The sequence below is a fragment of the Sapajus apella genome, unplaced genomic scaffold (assembly GCF_009761245.1).
Source record: "Sapajus apella isolate SASKATOON/1434 unplaced genomic scaffold, GSC_monkey_1.0 scaffold51, whole genome shotgun sequence".
NCBI lineage: Eukaryota > Metazoa > Chordata > Mammalia > Primates > Cebidae > Sapajus > Sapajus apella.
This window is the reverse complement of record NW_022436991.1, coordinates 15,245,245-15,273,051: the sequence shown is the minus strand read 5'-3', so window position 1 is coordinate 15,273,051 and position 27,807 is coordinate 15,245,245. Positions and strand designations below refer to the sequence as shown.

Below are 27,807 nucleotides of genomic sequence, written 5' to 3'. Positions count from 1 at the left end.
GGATTTCTGTTTGCTTGTTTGTTTTGGACGCCGGGTCTCCCTCTGTCACCCAGGCTAGAGTGCAATGGCATGATCTTGGCTCACTGCAACCTCTGCCTCTTGGGTTCAAGTGATTCTTTTGCCTCAGCCTCCCGAGTAGCTGGGCTTACAGGTACCCGCCACCATGCCTGGCTAATTTTTCTATTTTTAGTAGAGAGCATTTCACCGTGTTGCCCAGGCGGTCTTGAACTCCCGGTCTAACGTGATCCACCCACCTTGGCCTCCCAAAGTGCTGGGATTACAGGCATGAACCACTGCACCCGGCCTGGATTTTTTTTTTCAGTGAAAGATACTGATTCTTAAAAAGTTGACTCAAAACAAGTTTTAAACACTCTGCGTCCATTTCATATTGCTATCACAGAATATCACAGTCTGCGTAATTTAGAAACAATAGACATTTATTTGGCTTACAGTTCTGGAGGCTGTGAAGTCTAAGATACTAGAGCTGCCTTTGGTGAGACATCATCACATGCCAAGAGAGCATGAGAGAGAAGAAGAGGGGGCTGAATTTGCTTTTATAACAAACCCATTCCTGAAATAATGGCATTAATCTATTGACCTAATCGCCTCTTAACGATCCCACCTCTCAACAGTGTTACCTCAGGAATTAACTCTCCAACGCATGAGCTTTGGGGGACTCATTCAAACCACAGTACTCTGAAATCAGATAAATAGGTCTATGGGTGAGATTCCAGCTGAGGGTTGCCATTTTGCAGCTTTTCAGTTGAATGGTCTCCCTTCTGGATGTCAAAGTTAATACTGCTATGAACAGATATTATGCACCTAAGTTGAACCAGGACGAGAACACACCCTTCCACATGTACTGTATTTTATTTAATATTCTTTTCTACTAAGTCATTTAGAACTCTCTGGACTGTCTTCGTGCTGTGTCATTTGCAAGGTTGCCTGCTGCATGTTTGGTTATAAATGAGGTCAAATCCCAATTTTGCAGGAGGATGTGGATGTATGCCCATTCCCTTCGCGCTGTGAGCCAGTAGCCATGGGAACTGCGATCAAGTACACAATTACTCCTCCATGAACAAATCCTCAGGGAACAAAGTTCATTTGAATGAAGCTGGCTTGACCACAGATGAATCTGGGGGACTTTCTGAGCTTCTCGGCCTTGTGCCGCCTCCTGACTTTAAGCTGGCTCTGGAGGAGGAGGAAGTGGAGGTGTCCCAGGTATGGACCTTTTTCTGGGAGCTAGGACTTGGACCAGGCAAAGAAAGGAGGCAGTGGGGAGAATTCCCCCAGAGAAGGCAGGAGTAGACCCTGGATACCAGCTCCACAGGTCTCTGAGGGCTTTCCTAGTTCTGGGAGTGTGTGGATTGAGCCTAAAGTCTAGAAGGAATTCCAGCATCACCCAGGGCATTGGCTGGAATATCTTTAAGGACCCTTCCAGATCGGGAATCATAGTAGCAAAGGACCCAATTGTATGACGGCTGCTTTGGCCCGTGAAGATGGAAAGACCAGGAAAAGCTTTAGGCTAAGCGATGGAGTTCATACCCCACTAATTCACCTCCCTTTCTGCATCCCTGACATTTCCCACACAGTATGTCCTTCACTCTGTTCTCCAAAATGCCCAGGGCCATTGCCTTCCTCTAACAGCCTGAGATGAGCCCTGGAAACCCCATTGCCTACCAGACCCCTGACTTTCCTCTTCTCCGCTCTGTGGGCCAAGGCCTTGGTTGGCCTGTCTGACGATACAGATTCCCTAGGACTGGAGCTAACCCTGGCATCCTAGAATCCCTCACAGGTGCTAGCCCCTAGAGTTAGGACTGTCTTTCTGTGCCCCTGTGCTTGTAACGTCTCAGTGGGCCTTGCTGCAGAAGAAACTGATTACTTGTAACTACCATTCTGAATATAGTCACTATCAGGAATTGCCGGCAACCTGTGACATACCATCTAGCATGATACCACAGCACCTGGCCCAGCACTTTGGGAGGCTGAAGTAGGAGGATCGCTTGAGGGCAGGAGTTTGAGACCAGCCTGGGCAACAACCCCATCTCTACAAAACATTAAAAAATTAGCCAAATGTGGTGGCAACATGCCTGTAGTCCCAGCTACTTGGGAGGCTGAGATGGGAGGATTACTTGAGCCCAGGAGGTGGAGGCTGCAGTAAGCTATGACTGCACCACTGCACTCCAGCCCGAGTGACAGAGAAAGATTCTGTCTATAAATCAACAAATACATAAAAAACAAAGGAGATGGTTTTTCTACAAGAGAGTTAACATGCAGGGTGCTATGCACTGTAAGGGGTGGAGACTTACTGAGGTTCAGTGGGAATGACAGCTCAATCCTGAGAGTGGGGGAAGGAATTACAGAGGCTGTGATCTCTGAGACTGGTCTCGAAGAATGAGAAAATGTGTACAAGGCAGAAAGAAGGGAGAAATTTCCCCAAAGAGAGAACTGCACCAGCCAAAAATATGGAGGTATGGAGTAGGTAGAATTGTGAGACATTTATGTGACTGGAGTGAAAAATGAGAGATGATGCTGGAAAGAAGGGTTAAGGACAGGTTTTGAAGGATCTCTTAAAAGTAATAGGCCAGGCATAGTAGCTCACACCTGTAATCCCAGCACTTTGGGAGGCTGAGGCGGGCAGATCACCTAGGGTCAGGAGTTCAAGACCAGACTGGCCAACATGGCAAAACCCTGTCTCTGCTAAAAATACAAAAACGAGCTGGGCGTGGTGGTGTGTGCTTGTAGTCCCAGCTACTAAGGAGGCTGAGGCGTGAGAATCACTTGAACCTGGGAGGTGAAGGTTGCAGTGAACAGAGATTGTGCCACTGCACTCCAGCCTGGGTGATAGAGCAAGACTCTGTCTCAAAAAATTAATAATAATAATAATACATTAATTTTGAGACAGGATCTTGCTCTGTCACCCAGGCTGGAGTGCAGTGGTGTAATCACAGTTCACTGCAGCCTCAAGCTCCTAGGCTTAAGCGATCCTCCTGCCTCAGCCTCCCAAGTTGCTGGGACTACGCCATGTGTCACTGACAGAGCAGTAGCACCATTATCTTGGACAAACACCACCACTTTTTTTGTTTGTTTGTTCGAGATGGAGCCTCGCTCTGTTACCCAGGCTGGTGTGTAATGGCATGATCTTGACCCACTGCAGCCTCCACCTCCTGGGTGTGAGAAGTAGAAAAGTTCCTTTTTAAAGTTTCCTTTCTTGTTAAAGAATAAGTGTGCTAATAACTTTGTTAAGCCCTATCCTATGTAGCTGTTAGACATACCATGCTTACAGGCACGTAGTACTTTAACCAAGTACTATGCCCTTGTACTTTAACCAAGATATCTGTGCTAGACGTGCTCATAGGCATGTCCCAGCTCTCCATTGCTTTTACCTGTTTAGAAAAGTTTTAAGTTGTCAGCCAATCAGGTTTTAGTTTAGATTGTAAGGTCTGGCTTCAGCCAACGGAGATCAGACACAGCGGTAAGGACGACCCCAAATGCATAAAGGATAAATTTGTGTGTTTTCTTTTGTTCATTGTACTCTCATGGCATGATGGGTAGTGAGGGTACCCTTCCTGCAGTCCAGGGAGTAAAAATTGTGTTGCTGAAAAATCCTTTGTCTCAGTGCTAATTTTTCTCTGTGGCACCGAGCATCTATTTCCAACATGGGTTGAAGCGATTCTCCTGCCTCAGTAGCTGGGACCACAGGCATGTGCCACCACACCTGGCTAATTTTGCGTATTTTTATTAGAGACAGGGTTTCACCGTCTTAGCCAGGCTGATCTGGATCTCCTGACCATGTGATCCGCCCGCCTCAGCCTCCCAAAGTGCTGGGATTACCGCCTCAGCCTCCCAAAGTGCTGGCACAAGCCACTGCACCTGGCTGGAGGATCATATCTGTTTCAAAAGGTGGAACTTTCTGCTGGAGGCGGCAGAGGTCTTCAGGCAGAGCAGCTGAGTCTTGAGGTTGCTCTTTTTGGAAACAAACTCAGCAGGCGTTGTGGAGGATGCATTGAATGGAAGAGAAAGTGGAGGCAGCGAGGAGACGCTGCTGAGTCCTGATGAGAGACAAAGAAAGCCTGAAGGAAGCAATGGCAGCAGGAATGGAGAGGCGGGGAAGGCTTCAGGAAGACTGTGTGATGCACAGATTGCGTGGGATAAGGGCAGAGGGTGGAGTCCAGGCTGACTCACAGGTTTCTTGCTTGGGAGACTGGGTAGATGATCACACTGTTACCTGAGATGAAGATACAGTAAGAGGAGTTTATATTTAGAAAAAGTAGGCCTGGTGCAGTGGCTCATGCCCATAATCCCAGCAATTTGGGAGGCTGAGGAGTGTGAATCACCTGAGCCCAGGAATTCCAGAACAGTCTGAGCAACATATCAAAATCTCATCTCTACTAAAATTCAAAACAATTAGCCAGGTGTGGTGGTGCGGGCCTGTAGTCCCAGCTACTTGGGAAGCTGAGGTGGGAGAACCACCTGGGCCCAGGAGGTCGAGGCTGCAGTGAGTCATGATCACACTACTGCACTCACAGCTTGGGTGACAGAGCAAGACCCTGTCTCAAAAGGAAAAAATAGAAAAAGTAATAAGCTCAGTTTTAAAAAAGAAATTGTAGCAAAATACATACAACATAAAATTTAGCATTTTAACCAGTTTTGAGTGTACAAATCAGTGGCATTAAGTACATTCACAATGTTAGCAAGCATCACCTTGATCTAGCTCCAAAACATTCTCATCACCCCAAAGGAAACCCCTGAACCCATTAGGCAGTGATTCCCTATTCCCCTGTCCACCCAGCCCCTGGCAGTCCCTAGTCTACCTGTAGATTTGCCTATTCTGGACATTTCCTATGAATGGAATTATATAATATGTGACTATAGTTTATGTCTGGCCACGTTCACTTAGCACAATGTTTTCAAGGTTCATCCATGTTGTAGCATATATCAGAATTCTTTATTTATTTATTTTTTTGAGACAGAGTCTCATTCGATCACCCAGCCTGGAGTGCAGTGGTGCAATATTGGCTCACTGCGACCTCTGCCTCCTAGGTTCAAGTGATTCTCCTGTCTCCCAAGTAGCTGGGATTACAGGTGCCCGCCACCATACCTGGCTAATTTTTGTATTTTTAGTAGAAACAAGGTTTCACTATGTTGGCCAGGCTGGTCTCAAACTTCTGACCTCAAGTGATCTGTCTGTCTTGGCCCACCAAACTGATAAGATTACAGGTGTGAGCCACAGCGCCCAGCCAGAGTTATTTGTTAGGTACAAGTACATTATCAGATGTAGGATTTGCAAATACTTTCTCCCATTCTGTGAGTTGTCTTTTCACTTTGTGGCTGGTATTCCTCAAAGCACAAAACTTTTTATTTTGATGAAGTCCCATTTATCTATTTTTACTTTTGTTAGCTGTGCTTTTGGTATCATATCTAAAAAATCATTGCCAAATACAATATAATGAATATTTCCCCTATGTTTTCTTCTAGGATTTTTATGGTTTTTGCACTTAAGTTTAGATCTTTGATCCATTTTGATTTAACTTTTGTATGTGAGTTAAGCTTTCTATATGGGGTACAGAAAAGGTCTAACCTCATTATTTTGCATTTCCCCCCTCACCCGCCCCAGACCACCACCATTTGTCAAAAATACGAATCCTTTCCACATTGAATGGCCTAAACAACCTTGTTGAAAATCAATTAACCATATGTGTGAGGGTTTACTTTTGGGTTCTCTATTCGACTCCATTTTTTTTATCTACCTACCCTTAGGTCAGTATCACACTAGGTTTTTTGTTTGTTGGTTTGTTTTTAAATTTCTCATTTTTAATTTTTGTAGGTACATAATAGGCATATATACTTACGGGGTACATTAGATACTTTTGATATAGGCATGCAACTCATTATAATCACATCACGGTAAATGGAGTATCCATCTCCTCAAGCATTTTTCCTTTGTCTTACAAATAATCCAGTTATATTCTTTCAGTTCTTTTAAAATATGTAATTAAATTATTATTGACTGGCCTGGCTTGGTGGCTCACGCTGTAAGCCCAGCACTTTGGGAGACCGAGATGGGGAGATCATTTGAGGCCAGGCGTTCAAGACCAACCTGGCCCACATGGCAAAACTCCATCTGTACTAAAAATACAAAAAAAAAAAAAAAAAAAAATTAGCCATGCATGGGGGTGCATGCCTGTAGTCCTAGCTACTTGGGAGGCTGAGGCAGGAGAATTGCTTGAACTAGGGAGGCAGAGGTTGCATCGAGCCAAGATTGAGCCACTGCACTCCAGCCTGTGTCCAGCCTGGGTGACAGAGCTAGACTCTGTCTCAAAAAAAAAAAAAAAAAAAGTATAATCATATGGCTAAAAAAAATAGTTTTTCATTCTGTCTATATGTGATAAGTGAGATGACCTGCACTCCCTAGGAATATGTGTCCATTATTTGCACCATTAGAATGAATTAAGGTGCTTGGCATGACTGTCCCATTTATTAGTTCTTAATTTTTAATTAAAAAATTTTTCTTTTCTTTTTTTTTTTTTTTTTTGAGACCGAGTCTTGTTCTGTCACCCAGGCTGACGTGCAGTGGTGGGATCTTGGCTCACTGCAACCTCTGCCTCTTGGGTTCAAGCGATTTTCCTGCCTCAGCTTCCTGAGTAGCTGGGATTACAGGCATACACCATCATGCCCAGCTAATTTTTTGTATTTTTAGTAGAGACGGGGTTTCACCATGTTGGTCAGGCTGGTTTCAAACTCCTGACCTTGTGATCCACTCCCCTCGGCCTCCCAAAGTGCTGGTATTACAGGTGTGAGCCACTGCGCCAGGCCCCCCTGTTTATTAGTTCTAATAGTTTTTTGGTGGAGTCTGTTTTTCCAAATATAAGATCCTGCCATCTGCAAAGGAGAATAATTTTTACTTCTTCCTTTCCAATTTGGATGCCCTTTGTTTCTTTCTCTTGCCTAATTGTTCTAGCTATGGCTTCCAGTACTATGTTGAGTAACAGTGGGCATCCTTGTTGTGTTCTATCTTAGAGGAAAGCCTTTCAGGTTTTCACCACTCAGTATGATATTAGCAGTGGGTCCATCATATACGGCTTTTATGATGTTGAGGTATGTTTCCTCTATATCCAGTTTTAGGGTATTTTTGTTTGTTTGTTTTTTGTGTTTTTTTGAGACAGGGTTTCACCATGTTGGCCAGGATGGTCTCGATCTCTTGACCTCATGATCTGCCTGCCTCAGCCTCCCAAAGTGCTGGGATTACAGGCATAAGCCACCACGCCCGGCCTATGTGTTTTCAAATAGCCTGTCTTCAAGCTCACTAATTCTTTCTTCTGCTTCATCAATTCTGCTATTAAGAAACTCTAATGCATTCTTTAGTATGTCATGTCAATTACATTTTTCAACTCTAGAATTTCTGCTTATTTTTAGTTATTTCAATCTCTTTGTTAAACTTATCTTATAAAATTCTGAATTCCTTCTCTGTGTTATTGTGAATTTCTTTGTTTCCACAAAACATCTTTTTCGAATTCTCTGTCTGAAAGGTCACACCTGTGTTTCTCCAGGATTAGTCCCTGGTGCCTGATTGGGTTCATTTGGTGACATCATGTCTTCCTGGATGGTCTTGATGCTTGTGGATGTTCATCAGTGTCTGCACATTGAAGAGTTTGGCATTTACTGTAGTCTTTGCAGTCTGGGCTTATTTGTGCCCATCTTTTTTGGGAAGGCATTCCAGGTGCTCAAAGAGACTTGAGCTCCAAGTCCAATAACACTGTGGCTCTTGTGGACTCACAGACGTATTGCCTTGGTGGCCCTAGATAAGATCCAGAAAAATTCTCTGATTACTAGGCAGAGACTCTTGTTCTCTTTCCTTACTGTCTCCCAAATAAACGGAGTCTCTGTCTCTGTGCTGCACTGCCTGGAGCTAGGGGTGGGATGATGCAAACATTCTTATGACCACCACCACTGGGACTGTGCTGGGTCATACTGAAGCCAGTACAGCACTGGGCCTCACCCATGGCCCACTGTAACCACTACCCAGATACCACCTATGATCACTCAAGGCCCTAGGGCTCTACAATCAGCAGCTGGGACCACCAGTCAGATTTATATCTTTCCCTTCAGCGCAGCGAGTTTCCCTAGGCCCTAGGAGGGTCCAGAGATGCTGCCTGGGAGCTAGGGATTAGAGTCAAAAACCTTAGAAATCTACCTGGTGTTGTATTCTACTGCAGCTAAGCTGGGACTCAAACCACAAGACAGAGTTCTTCCCACTCTACTGCCCACTTTCCATGGTTAGAGGAGCCTCTCCCAGTGGCCGCCACCACCACTGGCCCACAGAGAATTCTGCCCACAGAGAGTTCTGAACACTCACTTAAAGCCCAACGGCTCTTCAAGCCAACTTGTGGTGAGTGTTCTCAGGCCTGAGACTTACCCTTTAGGACAGTGGGCCCCCCTCTGGCCCACGGCAGGTCCAAAAATGTTGTCCAAGAGCTTAGATCTGGACTCAAGAACCCCAAACATCTGTTTGGTGCTCTACCCCACTGTGGCTGAGCTGATACCTACGGTGCAAGACAAAGTTCCCTTTACTTATCTCTCTGCTTTTCTCCAGCAGTAGTCTTTCACGAGAGCCACCATAGCTGGGAATGTGCCAGGCCTCCCCTGAAGCCTCCCCTGAAGCACAACTCAGACTCTCATCCAAGGCCCACAGATACTACCTGGGTATTGCTGTTGGCTATTCACGGACCAAGGGCTCCTTGGTCAGCAGGTGATAAGTCCTGCCAGGAGTGGTCCTTCCCTTCAGGACAGCAGGCTCCCTCCTGGCCCAGCATGTGTCTAGAAATGTCATCTAGGAGCTAGGGCCTGGAATGAGGGCCTCATGACTCTGCCTGGTGCTCTATCCTATTGTGGCTGATCTGGTATCCAAGATGCAAGACAAAATCCTCCTTACTCTTTGTTTCCCTCTCCTCAAGCAGAAGGAAGGAGTTACTCTCGTTGCTGTGAGTGATGCCTAGGATTGGGGAAGGGTGGTGCATACCTCCCTTGGCTACCCCAGCTGGTGTCTACCTAGGTCCTGTGCCACCCTAGTCTACTGATTCTAAGCCCAGCCCAGCACTAGTACTTGCCTAAAGGTTCCAGTCCTTTATCCTAAAATGCCTTTCAAATTTACCTAGGACCCCAGAGCATTTTAGTCCACAGTGGCAAGGCTTGGCACAACTCGAGTTCTGACCACTGGGATGGACGATTCCCTCTGGTCCAGGCTGATACAAATGCTCCCTCCTTGGACAGGCACAGGCTGAGTCCAGCATGGCTTTGCTCTCCACTGTGACAGGGCAGCACCGAGTTCACTTCCAAGTCCCCTAGATCATGCGCTCTCTCTCTCTTCCAAGTGCACAGTTTCTCTCTGTGCCATGCAGCTACTGCTGGGGGTGGGAGAGGAGTGGTGTCAGGGATTCAAGACTGTCTTTCCTGGCCTAGGCATGGTGGCTCATGCCTGTAATCCCAGCACTTTGGGAGGCCAAGGAGGGCAGATCACTTGAGGTCAGGAGTTCAAGACCAGCCTGGCCAACATGGCAAAACCCCATCTCTACTAAAAATACAAAAAAATTAGCTGGGCCTGGTGACACGCGCCTGTAGTCCCAGCTACTAGGGAGGCTGAGGCAGGAGAATCGCTTGGACCTGGGAGGCGGAGGTTGTAGTGAGCTGAGATTGCGCCACCTGCACTCCAACCCGGGCAACCAGAGCGAAACTCCGCCTCAAAAAAAAAAAAAAAAAAAAAAGAAAGAAAAAAAGAAAGAATACGTAAATAAATAAAAAAGAGAAATAAACAAAAATATTAGGCGAACATGCATTTTTCTAGGGAAAGAGTCCCTAGCCAGATTATAGTTTCAGGAGCCCAGAGATCACGAATACTTTGTCCACCACCATATTCCCAGCCCACAATACAGCCTGGCAGCCAACGGACGCTTATCAAATGAACAAGCCTCAACCAGGCTTTCTTATTCCCACATGCTAGGCTGTGGTCAGGCTTCAATCATAACCCAACTTCTGCCACCCAATATATGTGTGACCTTGGTTAAATTACTTAAACCAGCAGTCCCCAAATTTTTTGGCACCAGGGACCAGTTTCATGGAAGACAATGTTTCCACCAGGGAAGAATGGTTTCGGAATGATTCAAGCACAGTACATTTATTGTGTACTTTATTTCTATTATTATTACATTATAATGTATGATAAAATAATTATACAACTCATCATAAAGTAGAATCAGTAGGATCCTTGAGCTTGTTTTCCTGCAACTAGATGGTCCCATCTGGTGTTGATGGGAGACAGTGAGAGATCATCAGGCATTAGATTCTCATAAGGAGCAACCTAGATACCATGCATGTGCCATTCACAATAGGGCTCATGCTCCTAGGAGAATCTAATGCCACCACTGATCGGACAGAAGATAGAGCTCAGGCGGTAAAAAGGGATGGGGAACAGCTGGAAATATAGATGAAGCTTCCATCATCAACCATTCACTTCCTGCTGTGTGGCTCAGTTCCTAACAGGCCACAGACCAGTACTGGCTCCACAGCCCAGAGTTGGGGACCCCTGACTTAAACTAAGGGCCAGGTTTCCAGAGTGACATCCACTTTAGAGGCTTGTTGAGTGCATTAAATCAAAATGTTGGTATACTTGGCCTGGCGCAGTGGTTCACACCTGTAATCCCAGCACTTTGGGAGTCTGAGGAGGGTGGATCACCTTAGGTCAGGAGTTCAAGACCAGCCTGGCCAATATGATGAAACCCCATCTCTACTAAAAATACAAAAAATTAGCAGGCGTGGTGGCAGTCACCTGTAATCCCAGCTACTTGGGAGGCTGAAGCAAGAGATTTGTTTGAACCTGGGAGGTAGAGGTTGCAGTGAGCTGAGATTGCACCATTGCATTCCATCCTGGGCAACAAGAGTGAAAACTTCGTCTCAAAAACAAAGCAAAACCAAACAAAAAATGTTGGTATACTGTTGGAACATTATAATGCACAACTAATTTTGTTTCTTGTCCTGCTCTCCTTCTACCACTTACTTTCTCTATGTAAGTCATTTTTTCCTGGGCCTCAAGGCAGTTCCTTGCTCTAACCAGTTTGCCTCTACTAGTCCATAGAATTGCTTGGTGTGGCCGAATGAGTAAATATCAATTATGGTCATTTATAAGAACCATTACCCAAATATGCCTACTTATTCTGTGGGAAGTAGAAAAGTTCCTTTTTAAAGTTTCTTTTCTTTTTTTTTTTTTTTTTTTTGGGCGAAATTTTTCCTCTTTTTTCCCAGGCTGGGGGGGAATGGCGCGATCTCGGCTCACGGCAACCTCCGCCTCCTGGGTTCAGGCAATTCTCCTGCCTCAGCCTCCTGAGTAGCTGGGATTACAGGCACGCGCCACCATGCCCAGCTAATTTTTTGTAGTTTTAGTAGAGATGGGGTTTCACCGTGTTGACCAGGATGGTCTCGATCTCTTGACCTCGTGATCCACCCGCCTCAGCCTCCCAAAGTGCTGGGATTACAGGCATGAGCCACTGCGCCCGGCCTAAAGTTTCTTTTCTTGTTAAAGAATAAGTGTGCTAATAATTTTGTTATTATGTAACAAACTAAGGAAGGAGATACCACCTTATACCTATATATTGGTAACTCCTATGTAGTTGTTAGACATGCCATACTTACAGGCACGTAGTACATTCTATGTCCTTGTACTTTAACCAAGACATCTGTGTTAGGCGTTCTCACAGGCATGTCCCAGCTCTCCATTGCTTTTACCTGTTTAGAAAATTTTAAGTTGTTAGGCAATTGGGTTTTAGTTTAAATTGTGAGGTCTGGCTCCAGCCAATGGAGATCAGACACAGCAGTAAGGAGGACCCCAAATGCATAAGGGATAAATTTGTGTGTTTTCCTTTGTTCATTGTACTCTCATGGCATGATGGGTAGCGAGAGTACCCTTCCTGCAGTCCAGGAAGTAAAAATTGTGTTGCTGAAAGATCCTTTGTCTCAGCACTAATTTTTCTTTGCGGCACCGAGCATCTATTGCCAACATATTCCAAAGCATAAGAATCATGAGGGGCAGTTCACAATTCTTGACCTCCCATGCTGTATGGGTCCTATGCCTTAACCCACAAATTAGGCTTGTCCTTAAGTAGAAGCATTGACAAAATTTTTGCTACATAGATAGTAATTTTGTGCCTGGATCACAGCAATCTTAAAAATATTGCTGACTGAATAAACTCTGTTTAGTTTTTATTTATTTATTTGTTATTTGAGATGGAGTCTCGCTCTGTCACCTAGGCTGGAGTGCAGTGGCACCATCTCAGCTCATTGCAACCTCTGCCTTTCGGGCTCAAGCAATCCTCCCACCTCAGCCTCCAAAGTATCTAGGACCACAGGCACATGCCACCACACCTGGCTAACTCTTGTACTTTTGGTAGAGATGGGGGGTTTCTTCATGTTGGCCAGGCTGGTCTTGAACTCCAGAGCTCAAGCAAACTGCCTGCCTAGGCCTCCCAAAGTGCTAGGATTACCGGTGTCAGCCACCACACAGGCCTTTTTTTTTTTTTTTTTTTTTACAAACTGCCACACTGTTTTCCGTAGAAGCTGCACTATTTTACTTTATTTCATTTTATTTTATTTTGAGACAGTCTCACTCTGTCACTCAGGCTGGAATGCAGTGGCGTGATCTCGGCTCACTGCAATCTCTGCCTCCAGGGTTCAAGTGATTCTCCTGCCTCAGCCTCCAAAGTAGCTGGGATTACAGGTGCCTGCCACCAAGCCAGGCGAATTTTTGTATTTTTAGTAGAGACAAAGTTTCTCCATGTTGACCAGGGTGGTCTCGAACTTCTCACTTCAGGTAATCTGCTCGCCTCGACCTCCCAAAGTGCTGGGATTACAGGCATGAGCTACTGTGCTGGGCCAGCTGCACTATTTTATATTCCTACCAAGAGTGCACAAGTATTCCGATTTCTCCACATCTTCACTAACACTTGTTATTTCCTGATTTTTTTTTTTTTTTTTTGAGACGGAGTCTCGCTCTTGTTACCCAGGCTGGAGTGCAATGGCGCGATCTCGGCTCACCGCAACCTCCGCCTCCTGGGTTCAGGCAATTCTCCTGCCTCAACCTCCTGAGTAGCTGGGATTACAGGCACACACCACCATGCCCAGCTAATTTTTTGTATTTTTAGTAGAGACGGGGTTTCACCATGTTGACCAGGATGGTCTCGATCTCTTGACCTCGTGATCCACCCGCCTCGGCCTCCCAAAGTGCTGGGATTACAGGCTTGAGCCACCGCGCCCGGCCTATTTCCTGATTTTTGATAGTCAACATCCTAATGGGTATAAGGTGGTATCTCATTTCGGTTTTGATTTTCATTTACCTAGTGGTTAGTGTGGTTAAGCATCTTTTCATTTGGTTATTGGTCATTTCTACAGTATGGTATATATTTCTTTGGAGAAATGTCTATTTTCAAGTCCTTTAACCTTTTGAGTTGCTTATTATTAAACTGTATGAGTTCTTTATATATTATAGATATTAACCCTTTATCATATATATGATTTGACAATATTTTCTCTCATTCTGTTGGTTGCCTTTTCACTGTTGTCCTTTGTTTTTGGGGGGTTGTTTTTTGAGTTTTCTTTTTTTAGAGAGTTTTGTTCTTTTGCCCAGGCTGGAGTGAAGTGGTGTGATCTCAGCTCACTGCAACCTCCGCTCCCCAGATTCAAGCGACTCTCCTGCCTCAGCCTCCTGAGTAGCTGGGGTTATTATGGGCACCCGCCACCATGCCCGGCTAATTTTGTACTTTGAGTAGAGGCAGAGTTTCGCCATGTTGGCCAGGCTGTTTTTGAACTCCTGACCTCAGGTGATCCACCCACCTTGGCCTCCCAAAGTGCTAGGATTACAGGCATGAGCCACCATGCCCGGCCTATTGTGTCCTTTGATGTACAGAAAAGGACTGATGCACAGTCCTTTTCTGAATGTTCACAGCACCCTTGTCAAAAATCATTTGACTATTCAGGATGTGGTAGCTAATGCAGTAATCCCAGCACTTTGGGAGGCCGAGGCGGGAGGACTGCTTGAGGCCAGGAGTTGGAGACATGCCTGGCAATTTCTCCATTGTGTCTACACACAATGTAAAAATTAGCCGGGCATGGTGGGTGGCGTGCGACTACCAGATGTCTTGACTACCCAGGAGGCTGAGGTGGGAGGATCTCTTGAGCCCAAGACGTCCAGGTTGCAGTGAGCTATGATTGTGTCACTGAATTCCAGCCTGGGCGACGAAGGAGCAGACTACCTCAAAAAAAAAAAAAAAAAAAAAAAAAAAAAAATCATTTGACCATTTGACTGTATATGCGAAGGTTTTGTGCCATAAACTTTTGTGGCTGGTGATACAAACGACATGGTCTCTGCCTTAAGGAAGCCACAGTCAAATTAAACAGATTCCGTTTCAAGTAGCATCTGTCCCGTGTGCTCAATCGGCACTGGGCCCATGTTTTCCCACACTTTGCCCCTTAAGCTTCTGATCTAACCAGTGAGATAGGTAGGATGATCCTCTTTAGCAGAGGGGTAAACTTAGTCCCGGGAGAGCGCAGCTGTCGCTGATGAGAGGGCGCAGACAGTCAGGATTTGAACCCAGAGTTCCTAGCTCCATGTGTCATGCTACCTCAGGTTAGATGTTCTCACCTCTAAAACGTGGGCAGAAGTAAAATGAGATGCTCTCTACTGAGCAGCTCTTCAGCTCCATGAACCTATACTTTAAAGAGTCACCAGAAGCTAGGGTAGACGAGAAAGGTGCAGGTATTAAGCATGATCGGGGTGCACAGAAGAGCAAAGCTCAAAACACCACTCCCAGCCCCGGAGGACAGAGTACTAAAACTGCAGCTCTGCGGAGCTGAGTGGACCCGGAGTCCTCAGCCGGAACCCGGACTCGGCTGGGCTGTGCTATTGGTGCGGGTGGGGAACGCGCAACCCAAAAATGCCGGCGACGAGCTTCTTGGGACAGTTCTCGCACACAGTTTCTCTGGAGGGAGCTTGAGGGCTTCTGAGACGTCTCTAGCACTCGCCCCCTAGCATCGCTCCCATTTCCTCCCCTTCCGCGGAGGTTATTCTTCCCGGTGGCCCCTTCATTGGGTGTCCCTTTGGTACACCCCCACCCTGGCGGGGAGTGGCGCTGCGAGCGCCCGCGTAGCCACTGCGCATGCGGACCAGGCAGAGTGTAGGGTGGGCCGGGGAGGGAAGCGCTGAGCACGGACCCCGCCCCTTCGCGGCTCGGTGCGTGACGTCGCTAGGGGCGCCGGCCTCCGCCCGGCCCCGAGGGGTAAGAGCGAGTGGCCGGAGCATCCGTCGCGCGAGACCGGGAGGGGACGAGGGTGTTGCGATCGTTCGGCTGGGGGGCCTTCTGGGGAGGGGGTGCTTAGGTGCACCGGCGGCCGTGGACCCCCAGGTTCTGCCCTCCCCTCCCTTTAATCCCCTTCCAGCCGGACGGGAGACGGGACAGGGGTGAGCATTTGTGACACTTGCATTTCCGTGGCTCCCTCCTCCTCCCCGGCCCCTGTTTATCTCCTTGCCTTCCAGAAGTTCTTTCCCATCAGACTGTCGTTCCTTGCGTGGAAGCAGGAGGCGGGGTTCGACCAGACCTTGGCCCTACCCCTCCTATGTTAAAGTCCGCAGGCCTCAGTTTCCCCCACAGTATTTTTTGCCTGGCCTTACCTAGTTTTGAGGATCCTTACGGGAAAGAGAAAGGAAATGGACATTTGTTGAGTTCCTGCATGGCTAAATACCACGCAGACAGCTTCATCCGCCACGTTTAATCCTTATTTCTTGGTGTTCTCGGAAGTCCCATTTCACGGATTCCTAAGCTCACAGAGTGAGTAGCAGAAAGGGATTCATATCTAGCCATTTAGCTGCGAAGTGGAGTTCTTCTCCAGAGTCTTCCCTTGTCTGGGCTCTGGCTGGAACTGTTCCTCAGCTAAACCCTCGCCCCAGAACAGTGCTTCCTGTTTCCCTACCTGAGAAGTCTCCCTTTCGGGTTCCTTTTTCCAGCACGGAGTGCCCTGCTCTGCCTCCACTTAGGTTACTTCAGAAATGAAATGCAGAAAATATGTATCAAGCAGTATAGGGAGGTGAACTTTTGGAGTCGAGAACCTTGGATTCTTGTTCTGGCTCTGCCACTAACTATGAGGCCTCGGGAAGTCCCTTGCCTTCTCTGAGCTTTCGCTTCTCTTTGTGTATAAGAGGTGCTCTTGTCCCATTCTCCCTCCCTGTCCTCCAGCAGGCTCTCCCTGGAGGCCCAGGCCCCTCTGCTCCCCATGGGCAACTGCCAGGCAGTGCACAACCTGCACCTTTGTCTGGCCCACCACCCACCTCTGGTCTGTGCCACTTTGATCCTGCTGCTCCTTGGCCTCTCCGGCCTGGGCCTTGGCAACTTCCTCCTTACCCACAGGACTGGCCTACGCAGCCCTGACATCCCTCAGGTAAGTTCCACCCCCTCCAAAACCCACTCTTCCTTCCAACATAGACAGGCTTTTGCTGTTAATCTCATCTCACCTGTCTCCCACCCTCCTTTTGCTTGTAGGACTGGGTCTCTTTTTTGAGATCTTTTGGCCAGCTGACCCTGTGTCCCCGGAATGGGACAGTCACAGGGAAGTGGCGAGGGTCTCACGTCGTGGGCTTACTGACCACCTTGAACTTCGGAGACAGTCCAGACAGGAACAAGACCCGGACATTCCAGGCCACAGTCCTGGGTAGTCAGATGGGATTGAAAGGTGAGATCAGAGGCTGCGGTGGCTGACACCTGCAAGTAATCCCAGCATGTTGGGAGACCAAGGTGGGCAGATCATGTGAGGACAGGAGTTTTAGAATAGCCTGGCCAACATGGTGAAACCCCATCTCTACTAAAAATACAAAAGTTAGCCGGGCATGATGGCAGCCACCTGTAATCCCAACTACTCAGGAGGCTGAGCCAGGAAAATCGCTTGAACCCAGGAGGCAGAGGTTGCAGTGAACTGAGACTGTGCTGCTGCACTCCAGCCTGGGTGACAGAGTGAGACTCTGTCTCAAAAAAAATTAAAAATTGGCCAGTCGCGATGGCTCACACCTGTAATCCCAGCACTCTGGAAGGCCAAGGAGGGCGGATCACGTGGTCAGGAGTTTGAGACCAGCCTGGCCAACATGGTGAACGCTGTCTCTACCAGAAATAAAAAAATTAGCCAGGCGTAGTGGCGTGTACCTGTAGTCCCAGCTACTCAGGAGGCTGAGGCAGAAGAATCACTTGAACCTGGGAGGCAGAGAGGTTGCAGTGAGCCGAGATTGTGCCACTGCACTCCAGCCTGGATGACAGAGCAAGACTCCATCTCAAAAAAAAAATTAAAAAAAATTAAAAAAAAATAAAAAATAAAAACAAAAATTAGCCAGGTGTGGTGGTGGGTGCCTATAGTCCCAGTTACTTAGGAGGCTTAGGCAGGAGAATTGCTTGAACCCGGGAGGCAGTTGCAGTGAGCAGAGATCACACGACTGTACTCTAGCCTGGGTGACAGACAGAGAGAGACTCTGTCTCAAAAGAAAAGTTAAAGGTGGGATCAGAGAGGACTGTGGGGTCAGGCATCAGAACACTCAGGGCTGGGACCTGCCTCTGACCCCACTAATGATGACCTTGGGCACATCCCTGGCCTTTAGTCACTTCTGTGATTAGGGCTTTCAGTGAACATGCTGCCAACAAGGTAGGTTTTCTACAAATACTTTCTTCCTCTGCCAGTTCAGACATTCTCTGAGTCTTTTCCTTGGAGGGCTGATGAGATAGGCTAGGTTTGACCTAATGTTTCTCATCCTTTACCCACCTCCTTTTAGAGACACCTTCTTTTTCCTCAGGGATATCAGAGAAGCATAGTCTGTTCAATTAAACTAGTGTCATAAGGGCCTGCTATGTGCTTAGTATACTCTATATGCTACAAAGGATGCAGAAAAAAATTAGACACCACCAATTTCCAAATAGCTTATAGTCTTCTGGGAAAATGACAAGCGAGAGAGACAGAAAGTAAAAATGTCAGTAGATGCCATTAATTCCTGTATGACATTTGGCCTTATCTAAAATATGCAGAGATAAAGAGGGAAGGAAGAGAGAGGGTGGTATTTTCTGATTTCTGATGTCTTTTACAACACTCTCATTCTAAGATTCTCCTATGAGTACGTATGTGTTGAGGTGGAGTGGGCCTATGCATGTCTAGGTGTACATGTATGTTAACAAAAATAAAGAATGTGTCTGATATATGCAGACTTGGGACAATTTTTCCCATTCTTTTTACTCTTAAGTAGATATATAATAGTTTTATTGAGATATGATTCATATACCATTCAATTCACCCATTGAAAATATATGGTTAGGGTTGGGCGTGGTGGCTCACGCCTATAATCCCAGCACTTTGGGAGGCCAAGGCAGGCAGATCACTTGAGCTCAGGAGTTTGAGACCAGCCTGGGCAACATGGCAAGACTCTGTTTCTACTGAAAATACAGAAAAATAGCCGGGCATGGTGGTGCACACCTGTGGTCTTAGCTACTCGGGAGACTGAGCTGGGAGGATTGCTTATACCTGGGAGGTAAAGCTTGCAGTAAGCCGAGATCATGCCACTGCACTCCAGCCAGGGTGACAGAGTGAGACCCTGTCTCAAAAAAAAAATAAATAAATGTACCATTAGGCCAGGTGATGGCTTGAGCTCAGAGTTTGAGACCAGCCTGGGCAACACAGTCACAAAAGTATGCAGGCATCACCACAGTCAATTTTAGATCATTTTCATCACCCGAAAAAGAAACTCTGTACCCATTAGCAGTCACTTCCTGCCACACTCCCATCTCCCAGCCCTAGGCAACCATTCATCTACTTTCTGTCTCTGTAGATTTGCCTAGCCTAGACATTTCATATAATTTCATATATAATGGTCTTTTGTGACTGGCTTCTTTCACTTGGTATGATGTTTTAAAGTTTCATCTGTGTTGTATGTATCGGTATTTCATTTTTTTAATTTAAAAAAAATTTTTTTTTTTTGAGACAGTTTTGCTCTTGTCACCCAGACTGGAGTACAATGGCAAAATCTCAGCTCACTGCAACCTCCACCTCCTGGGTTCAGGTGATTTTCCTGCCTCAGCCTCCTGAACAGTTGGGATTACAGGCGCACATCACCATGCCTGGCTATTTGTTTTCATTTTAGTAGAAATGGGGTTTCACCATGTTGGCCAGACTGGTCTCGAATGCCTGACCTTGTGATCCACCCACCTCAGCCTCGCAAAGTGCTGGGATTACAGGCATGAGCCATCTTGCCCGGCCAATGTTTTATTTTATTTTTTACTGCTGAATAACATTCATTGTATGAACATTTCACATTTTCTTTTATTCAATCATCATGTGATTGACAGTGGGTTGTTTCCTTTTTCACTATTATGAATGATGCTGTCTTGAGTGTTCCTCAGTGTTTGCATGGCGTGTTTAATTTCTCTTGAGAATATACTTACAAATAGAATATATAATAACACTATGTTTAATCTTTTGAGAGCTACCAAACTGTTTTCCAAAGTGACTACGCCATTTTATATTCCCACCAACATGAGGCTTCCGGTTTCTTCACATCCTCACCAACACTTGTTATTATTCATCTTTTTTATTATAGCCATCATAGCATGAAGTCTGTGGTTCTGATTTGCATTGTCTTGATGGCTGAGAAGAGTTGATAATGATTTTTCATGCATTCAGTGGTCATTTGTGTGTCTTCTTTAGAGAAATGTATTCACAGTCTTTGTCCATTTTTTAAATTGGGTAATTTGTCTTTTAGTTATTATAAGAGTTTTGTGGCCGGGCATGGTGGCTCACACCTGTTATCCCAGCACTTTGGGAGGCCGAGGTGGGAGGGTCACCTGAAGTCAGAAGTTCAAGACCAGCCTGGCTAACATGGTGAAACCCTGTTTCTACTTAGAAAAACTGAGCCAAGCATGGTGGCGTGCACCTGTAATCCCAGCTACTCAGGAAGCTGAGGCAGGAGAATTGTTTGAACCTGGGAGCTAGAGGTTGCAGTGAGTCAAGATCACACCATTGCACTCCAGCTTGGGCAACAAGAGCAAAACTGCATCTCAGGAAAAAAAAAAAAAGAGTTTTTTATACTTTCTAGATACAAGTCCCTTGTCTGAGAAATGATTTACAGATCTTTTCTTCCATTTTGTGAGTTGTTTTTTTCATATTGTTGATGGTTCTGTGAAACACAAAAGTTTTTAATTTTAATTTTAATTTTTTTTGAGACAAGAGTTTTGCTCCATTATCCAGACTGGAGTGCAGTGGTGCAGTCTCAGCTCACTATAACCTCTGCCTCCCAGATTCAAGCATTCACCTGTGTCAGCCTCCCAAGTAGCTGGGATTACAGGTGTCCACCACCACACCCAGCTAATTTTTTGTACTTTTAGTAGAGACAGGGTTTCATCATATTGGCCAGGCTGGTCTTGAACTCCTGGCCTCAAGTGATCCACCTACCTTGTCCTCCCAAAATGGTGGGATTACAGGCATGAGCTACCATGCCCAGCCAAAAGTTTTTTTAATTTTGATAAAGTCCAATTTATCTATTTTTCTCCTTTGTTTCTTGTGCTGCTTTTTTGTTTGTGGGTTTTTTTTTTCCGGATTTTTTTTTTTTTTTTTGAGACAGGGTTTACTTTTGTTGCCCGACTTGAAATGAAGTGGTGCATTCCCACCTCACTGTAGCCTTGACTTCCTGGGCCCAGGTGATCCTCCCAACTCAGCCTCCTAGTAGCTGGGACCACTATCCTGGCTAATTTTTACATTTTTTTAATATAGATGGGGTCTCACTATGTTGCCCAGGCTAATTTCAAACTACTGGGCTCAAGTAATCCTCCTGCCTCAGCCTCCCAAAGTGCTGGGATTACAGGCATGAGCTACCAGGGCTGGCCTGTTACCCAATTGTTTTATTTATTTACTTATTTATTTATTTATTTTTCTTTTTATTTTTTTATTCTTTATTCTTTTTTAACCTACTAGAGAACAATACCCAATTGTTTTAATTTACTTTCTCCTGATTGCTAGTAGCATTGAACCTCGTCTTATGGTTTATTGCTCATTTTCATGTTGTCTGTGAATTACCTGTTTGTTTCCTTTGCTCATTTTTCTTTTAAGTTATTTGTCTTTTTCTTCTTGATTTATAGAAGGTCTTTATTCTAGATAATAAAACTTTTTGTCATTTAAATATATTATAGGTATTTTCAACCAATATGTTGCTTGTTTTTTTAACTTATCTTTTATTGCATAGAAGTCCTTTTATGAGGTTAGGTTTATCACTCTTGTCCTTTATTAAGACCTTTAGATTTTGTGTCTTTCATAGGAAGGCCTTCCTCATTTTAAAATTAGAAAATATTCTTTCCAGGCACGGTGGCTGATGGCTGTAATCCCAGCACTTTGGGAGGCCAAGGCAGGTGGATCACCTGAGGTCAGGAGTTCAAGACCAGCCTGGCCAACATGATGAAACCCCAGCTCTAACTAAAAATACAAAAAATTAGCTGAGTATGGGGTTAGGCACCTGTAATCCCAGCAACTCGGGAGGCTGAGGCAGGAGAATCACTTAAACCCGGGCAGTGGAGATTGCAGTGAGCTGAGATCACGCCACTGCACTCCATTTTGGGCAACAAGAGTGAAACTCCATCTCAAAAATAATAAAATAAAACAAAATATTCTTCTGTATTTTAATTCTTAAGATTTTTTTTAGTTTGTATAGTTCTTTAACACATCTGGACTTTATGTTATGAGATAACAGATGCTGTGATTTTTTCTACGTGGAAATTTTCCCAAGGCCATTTACTGAGGCCATCTTCTCCCCACTAATTTAAAATAGGGTGAGAACCTTTTAATGGATTTTGATACCAAGTGGGAAACTGCTTTCTTAAAAAGGATGAGCTAGTTTTTGCAAACTGACATTGGCAATGTGTATCTGCCCATTTCACTGCAGCCTTGCGAGTATTGGTATCATTGTTGTATTGATTGTAATTTAAGTTAATTTAAATTACAACTTAATTTGTGTTTATATTGATACAAAGTTATTTTCACTTCTCAGTGATATAAATAATGGTATATGGAATACTTTATTGAATAGAATCCATGCCAAATCACCTGGTATTATAGAAAGCCTTAAAAACTGAGTAGGGCCAGGTGCAGTGGCTCATGCCTAGAATCGCAGCATTTTGGGAGGTCAAGGTAGCAAGATTGCCTGAGCCCAAGAGTTTGAGTCCAGCCTGGGCAACACAGTGAGACCCTGTCTCTACAAAAAATTTTTAAAATTAGGCAGGCAGGTGGTGTATGCTTCCCACCCACCCCCACCCCGGGACAGGGTCTCACTCTGTTGCCCGGAATGAAATGCAGTGGTGCAATCACAGCTCACTGTAGCCTTGACCTCCTGGGCCCAGGTGATCCTCCCAACTCAAACCTCCTGATTAGCTGGGCCACTAAGCTGGCTAATTTTTGTATTTTTTATAGAGATGGTGTCTCACCATTTTGCCAGGGCTAATCTCAAACTTCTGGGCTCACATAGTCTCACCTACTCAGGAGACTGAGGTGGGAGGATCACTTGAGCCCAGGAGGCTGAGGCTGCAGTGAGCTGTGATTATGCTACTGCACTCCAGCCTGGGCGACAGAGTGAGACCCCATTCAAAAAAAAAAAAAAAAAGGAAATACAAGAAAAGAAGTGTGAAAGTGTGAAAATGTGAAGAAATACAAGAAAAGCATGAAAGTGTGAAGATGGAAGCTCCCGCCTCACCCCTCATTTTCTTCCATCTTCTCTTCTGTGCCTTTCATAGGATCTGCTGCAGGACAACTGGTCCTCATCACAGCCAGGGTGACCACAGAAAGGACTGCAGGAACCTGCTTGTATTTTAGTGCTGTTCCAGGAATCCTGCCCTCCAGCCAGCCACCCATATCCTGTTCAGAGGAGGGGGCCGGAAATGTCACCCTGAGCCCTAGAATGGGTGAGGAGTGCATTAGGGTCTGGAGCCACGAAGGCCTTGTGCTAACCAAGCTGCTCACTTCGGTAAGAGCCTCAGATCGGTCGCTAGGGTTTTGTAGACTCCATGCTGACTGCTATATCTTGAAGGTTCCTGGAAGCAATTCTACCTTGTAGAAAAAGCACAGGTTTTATAACCCTGCCTTGGGGGCTGTGTGACCTACAGCAAGTGTCTAAACATCTCTGAGTGGCAGCTTCCTCATCTGTAAAACAGAAAACATGACCCTATCTCTTAATTCCACCAAATAAGGATTAAATGAGAATGACTGTGAAGTGTCCAGCACAACATAGAGATTTGATAAATGACAGCTATTATTATTGACTGTTGTCTTTCAAACATTATCTCTTCCTCAAAGGATTTCAGAAGCTGTAATAAGAGGCAGATGGGCTAATTGCTATTAGACAGATGTGAGCAGAGTGTTATGCAAACACAAAGTAAGGAGCCATTAACCCTAACTTGAACATTTATGGAGAGTGCTTCACAGAGGAGGTGTCGTTTACAAAAGAGCATTGTGTACAGTAGTTTAAAATGCACAGAGTGCTCTCAGGGTTCATTAACTCATTTGATCTTAAAATAGCCTTTTGAGGTAGGTGTTATTCCACTTTACAGATGAGGAAACCAGTTTAGAGAGAGGGAGTGAATTGCTAAAGGCCAAACAACTGGTTAAGTGGCAGAACCAGGGTTGCAACTCACACCTTCCGTGTGGTCAGGATGATCCTTGAAGAATGAGGAATATTTGGACAGGGATTGCAGTAGAGAAGTTTCAGGAGATGGGGAGGCACACTCCAGACAAAGGCACCAGGATGGGTGTAGGTCTAGGGATTGATAAGTGTTGGTTGGTGTGGAGCCTGTAATCTCAGCACTTTGGGAGGCCGAGGCGGGCACATCACCTGAGGTCAGGAGTTCAAGACTAGCCTGGCCAACATGGTGAAACCCCGTCTCTACAAAAATACAAAAACTAGCCAGGCATGATGGCAGGTGCCTATAATCCCAGTTACTCGGGAGGCTGAGGTGGGAAAATCGCTTGATCCCAGGAGGTGGAGGTTGTAGTGAGCCAAGATTGTGCCACTGTCCTCCAGCCTGGCGACAGAGCGAAATTCCATCTCAAAAAAGAAAAAAAAAAGAGAAGTGTTCAGTTAGGTCTCACACCTGTAATTCCAGCACTTTGAGAGGCCAAAGCAAGGAGAATGCCTGAGGTTAGGAGTTCAAGATCAGCCTGGGCAACACAGCAAGACCCTGTTTCTTAAAAAACATATATATATTTTTTAAATTAACAGGGTGTAGTGCTGCACTGCACACCTGTAGTCCCAGCAACTCAGGAGGCTGAGGTGGAAGGATCCTTTGATCCTAGAAGTTCGAGGCTGCAGTGAGCCATGATTGTGCTGCTGCACTCCAGCCTGAGTGACAGAGGGAGACCTTATCTCAAGAAGGAAAAAATAAGAAGTGTTCAGCCTTTGGGAACACTCCATGATGAGAGGCTTAGGAAGGAAAAAGGCAAGAGACCCCAGGGATCTGATTGACAGGTGCTATGAATGCAGTCTAGAGGGCTATGACCTGATGCTGAAGGTTGTGGGGGCCTCTGAGGAGTTTCAAAGAGGAGAGAGACCTGCTTCCCTAGTACTGGGTAAAGGAGACTGTCTGAGTGGAGGGCTATCAGTCAGGAGGCTGCTGCACAGTCCAGTCTCACCTTTGAAGAGATCCCATGAAGTGCGGTGGCTCACGCCTGTAATCCCAGCACTTTGAGCGGCCAAGGTGGGTGGATCCCTTGAGGTCAGGAGTTCAAGACCAGCCTGGCCAACATGGTGAAACCCTGTCTGTACTAAAAATTTAAACATTAGCCAGATGTTTTGGTGGGCACCTGTAATCCCAGCTACTCTACGGGGAGGCTGAGGCAGAATTGCTGGAACTTGGAAGGGAGAGGTTGCAGCCAGCTGAGCTCATGCCACTGCACTCCAGCCTGGGCAACAGAGTGAGACTCCATCCCCCAAAAAAAGAAAAGAAAAAGACCCCATGAGGAGCACGACCTGGGAGCTGGAATCAGAGATGCGGTTTCTACATCCAGCACTGCTGGCACATCTTTAAAAGGTGGATCGTAATGAAGTTTCCCGTCTCACGGAGTCATGATGAGGGTTCAGGTTGATAATTGGGTAAGAAAGTTGTTTTTAAACTATCAAGACAAATGTTCCAGCCTGGGCAACATGGTGAAACCCCGTCTCTACAAAAAATCCAAAAAAAATTAGCCAGGCATGGTGGCATACACCTGTGGTCCCAGGTACTCAGGAGGCTGAGGGGGAGAATTGCCGCAGCCCAGGAGGCGGAGGTTGCAGTGAGTCGAGATCGCACCACTGCACTCCAGCCTGGGTGACAGAGTGAGACCCTGTCTCAATGAAAAAGAAAAAAAAGACAAATGTCAGCTTATACGAAAATAACATTTTCCTTTCAGTTGTTCCCTAGATGTGGAGAGCTGTCTCCCTCATGGAGGCTCCCTCTATGGCCCTTGGGCTGGGTTCAGATGTCGTCCTCCTCTCCTCCCTGTACCCCTCTCTAGGAGGAGCTGGCTCTGTGTGGCTCTAGGCTGCTGGTCTTGGGCTCCTTCCTGCTTCTCTTCTGTGGCCTCTGCTGTGTCACTGCTGTGTGCTTCCACCCGCGCCGGGAGTCCCACTGGTCTAGAACCCGGCTCTGAGGGCACTGGCCTAGTTCCCGACTCGTTTCTCAGGTGAGGCTCTTTGCTCCAGTCCTGTGGGAGCAGGGAATGGGGCGGGGGTGGAGGTTGTAACTGGGGTAGAGCAGATCCTTGCACTTATCCTCAAGTGCTGCTGCTTCTGAGTCCCTGAGAACCTCTTCAACCACAGCTGTCCCTTAGGGACTGGGAACAATTTGACACCGTCAGCATTCAATATTTTTCTAATTACTTTTACTTTTTTATTATAAAATATTTAACACTCATGTAGAAAAGTCCAAAAGCATAAAAGGACAGCTTGGCAAATTGTTATAAAGTGGATACTTACAAATACCACTGAGGGAAGGAAGAGAATATTACCAGCAGTCCAGAAACCCCCCATGGTCCCTTCCTTCCTGACAATGCCCTCCCTCCCCTTAGAAATAACTACTGTCGGCCTGGCACAATGGCTCATGCCTGTAATCCCAGCACTTTGGGAGGCCGAGGCGGGTGGATCATGAGGTAAGGAGTTTGATAACAACCTGGCCAACATGGTGAAACCCTGTCTTTATTAAAAATACAAAAAAATTAGCCGGGCGTGGTAGTAGGCGCCTGTAATCCCAGCTACTCAGGAGGCTGAGGCAGGAGAATTGCTTGAACTTGGGAGACAGAGGTTGCAGTGAGCCAAGACCGCACCACTGCACTCCGGCCTGGGCGACAGAGTGAGACTCTGTCTCAAAAAAAAAAAAAAAAAAAAAAAAAATAATTACTGTCCTGCTTTATAATTTATTGCCAGGTATGCCTTCCTAAATAATATGGTTTGGTTTTACTTTTTTTGAACCTATATAGACAGAATTATACATATTCTTTTGTGGCTGACTTCTTTCAAGAAACATTGTGATTTTAAGACTCATCCATAACTCTAGTTCACATCCAAGCATTTGGGTAACAATGGTGAGTTAAGAAAGTTCTCGTTTGATGATTCGTCCTGGATACGAACCATGTTTGTCTTGCTTTTGTCCTGAAATCCTGATACCCAGTTTTACGATGGAAATTTTGTAAAATTCAACTTGAACCTCTCAGAAGAGTCTAATTGATGATGCCCATTTACTGAGGACATACATATTATGTGCCCAAGAACTTGACAGGCACCTTCTCTCTTCCATTTAGTCATCATTACATTTAGAAAAAGTTGATTTCATTGACAAGATCTTTGGAGGGAATCAGCTTCATAAACGTAGCAGCGGGTGGGGGACATATTGGTTAACTAGTTCACACGTCAGCTCACTAAAGGAAAAAATATTTCTGCAAAAAATCTTCACTTGTCAGAGGGGGCGCATATAATTTCAGAGCCCCATGTGTTATGCATCCAGCTCTTGAACTGGTCTCAGCTTGAGCTGGCTGCAGTCCCCTAGGAAGTCACTATGGGAGAAGTAGAAACAGTTCAGGCCCAGGGAACTGATCAGGCCAGAGGAAATGGAAGCTCAAGATCAACTCTGCTTATTTTGCTGATGGCTGTGCCTAAAGGCCCCAACCACCTACTTGGGACAGGAAATGACAGGACCCTCTCAACCTTGGATTGGGAAACGAGGGCTTCCTGGCCCCTGGCAGACCCCAGGGTCCTGAGGCTACCCGAGTTGAGATTAAATGCCTGTATTGGTCTCTAGCTGTCACTCCCTCTGCCTTCCCCTAGCATCTTTCTGACTTGTTCTGTTGTTTTATTTTCTTTTTCCTTAGGTGTGAATCTTCTTTGGCCTTGGCTCTGAGTTGGAAAAGGTTTTAGAAAAAATTGAAAAGCTGGAATGTGGGGGAAAATAAAAGCTTTTTTGCCCAGTGGTGTATAAGGTGTTTATTAGGGGTTGGATTGAGGTGGGGATTTTAGGGTAGGCAGGCTTAGAAGTTTTGAGAGACTCTTTCCTGTTGACTCTCTAGTTTGGACACAGGTTTGCATAGGGCATAGGTTACTTCAGCCCTCCCACGGTTGACTTGGCTTTGGAAAACACCTGTCTTGTTTTCTTCTACGAAATAAAATGGATAATTACAGTTAGTTGGGCGGGTGGGGTGTCATGTCATGGTGATGCTGTGCCATAAATGCACTGTGACCTTGGCATG

General features: G+C 45.8%; 1 protein-coding gene and 1 long non-coding RNA gene across 7 annotated transcripts; one reads left to right on the top strand and one right to left on the bottom strand.

Annotated features, from left to right (window-relative positions):
• The first annotated feature begins 1,093 nt into the window (after positions 1–1,093).
• TMEM219 (transmembrane protein 219) lies at positions 1,094–27,532 on the top strand. 6 transcript variants are annotated; one of them, XR_004258225.1, is made up of 7 exons: positions 15,210–15,317; positions 16,275–16,473; positions 16,575–16,764; positions 22,833–23,062; positions 25,585–25,752; positions 26,545–26,649; positions 27,433–27,528. XR_004258225.1 is itself a non-coding variant. In XM_032243145.1 (6 exons), the coding sequence occupies exons 1-5, from the start codon at positions 1,130–1,132 to the stop codon at positions 25,717–25,719; spliced, it is 846 nt and encodes a 281-aa protein (XP_032099036.1). In that variant the 5' UTR covers positions 1,094–1,129; the 3' UTR covers positions 25,720–25,752; positions 27,433–27,532. The 6 variants fall into 6 exon arrangements, 5 of the variants coding, with proteins under 5 accessions (XP_032099036.1, XP_032099037.1, XP_032099039.1 ...); XM_032243145.1 differs by lacking the exons at positions 15,210–15,317; positions 26,545–26,649 and adding an exon at positions 1,094–1,221 and having other exon boundaries at positions 27,433–27,532; XM_032243146.1 differs by lacking the exon at positions 26,545–26,649 and having other exon boundaries at positions 15,208–15,317; positions 16,272–16,473.
• On the bottom strand, positions 7,512–15,140 carry LOC116526643. The gene is made up of 2 exons (XR_004258226.1): positions 14,684–15,140; positions 7,512–7,798 (listed from the first exon to the last, which is right to left on the bottom strand). It is a non-coding gene; the product is annotated as an uncharacterized LOC116526643 (long non-coding RNA).
• Positions 27,533–27,807: the final 275 nt, after the last annotated feature.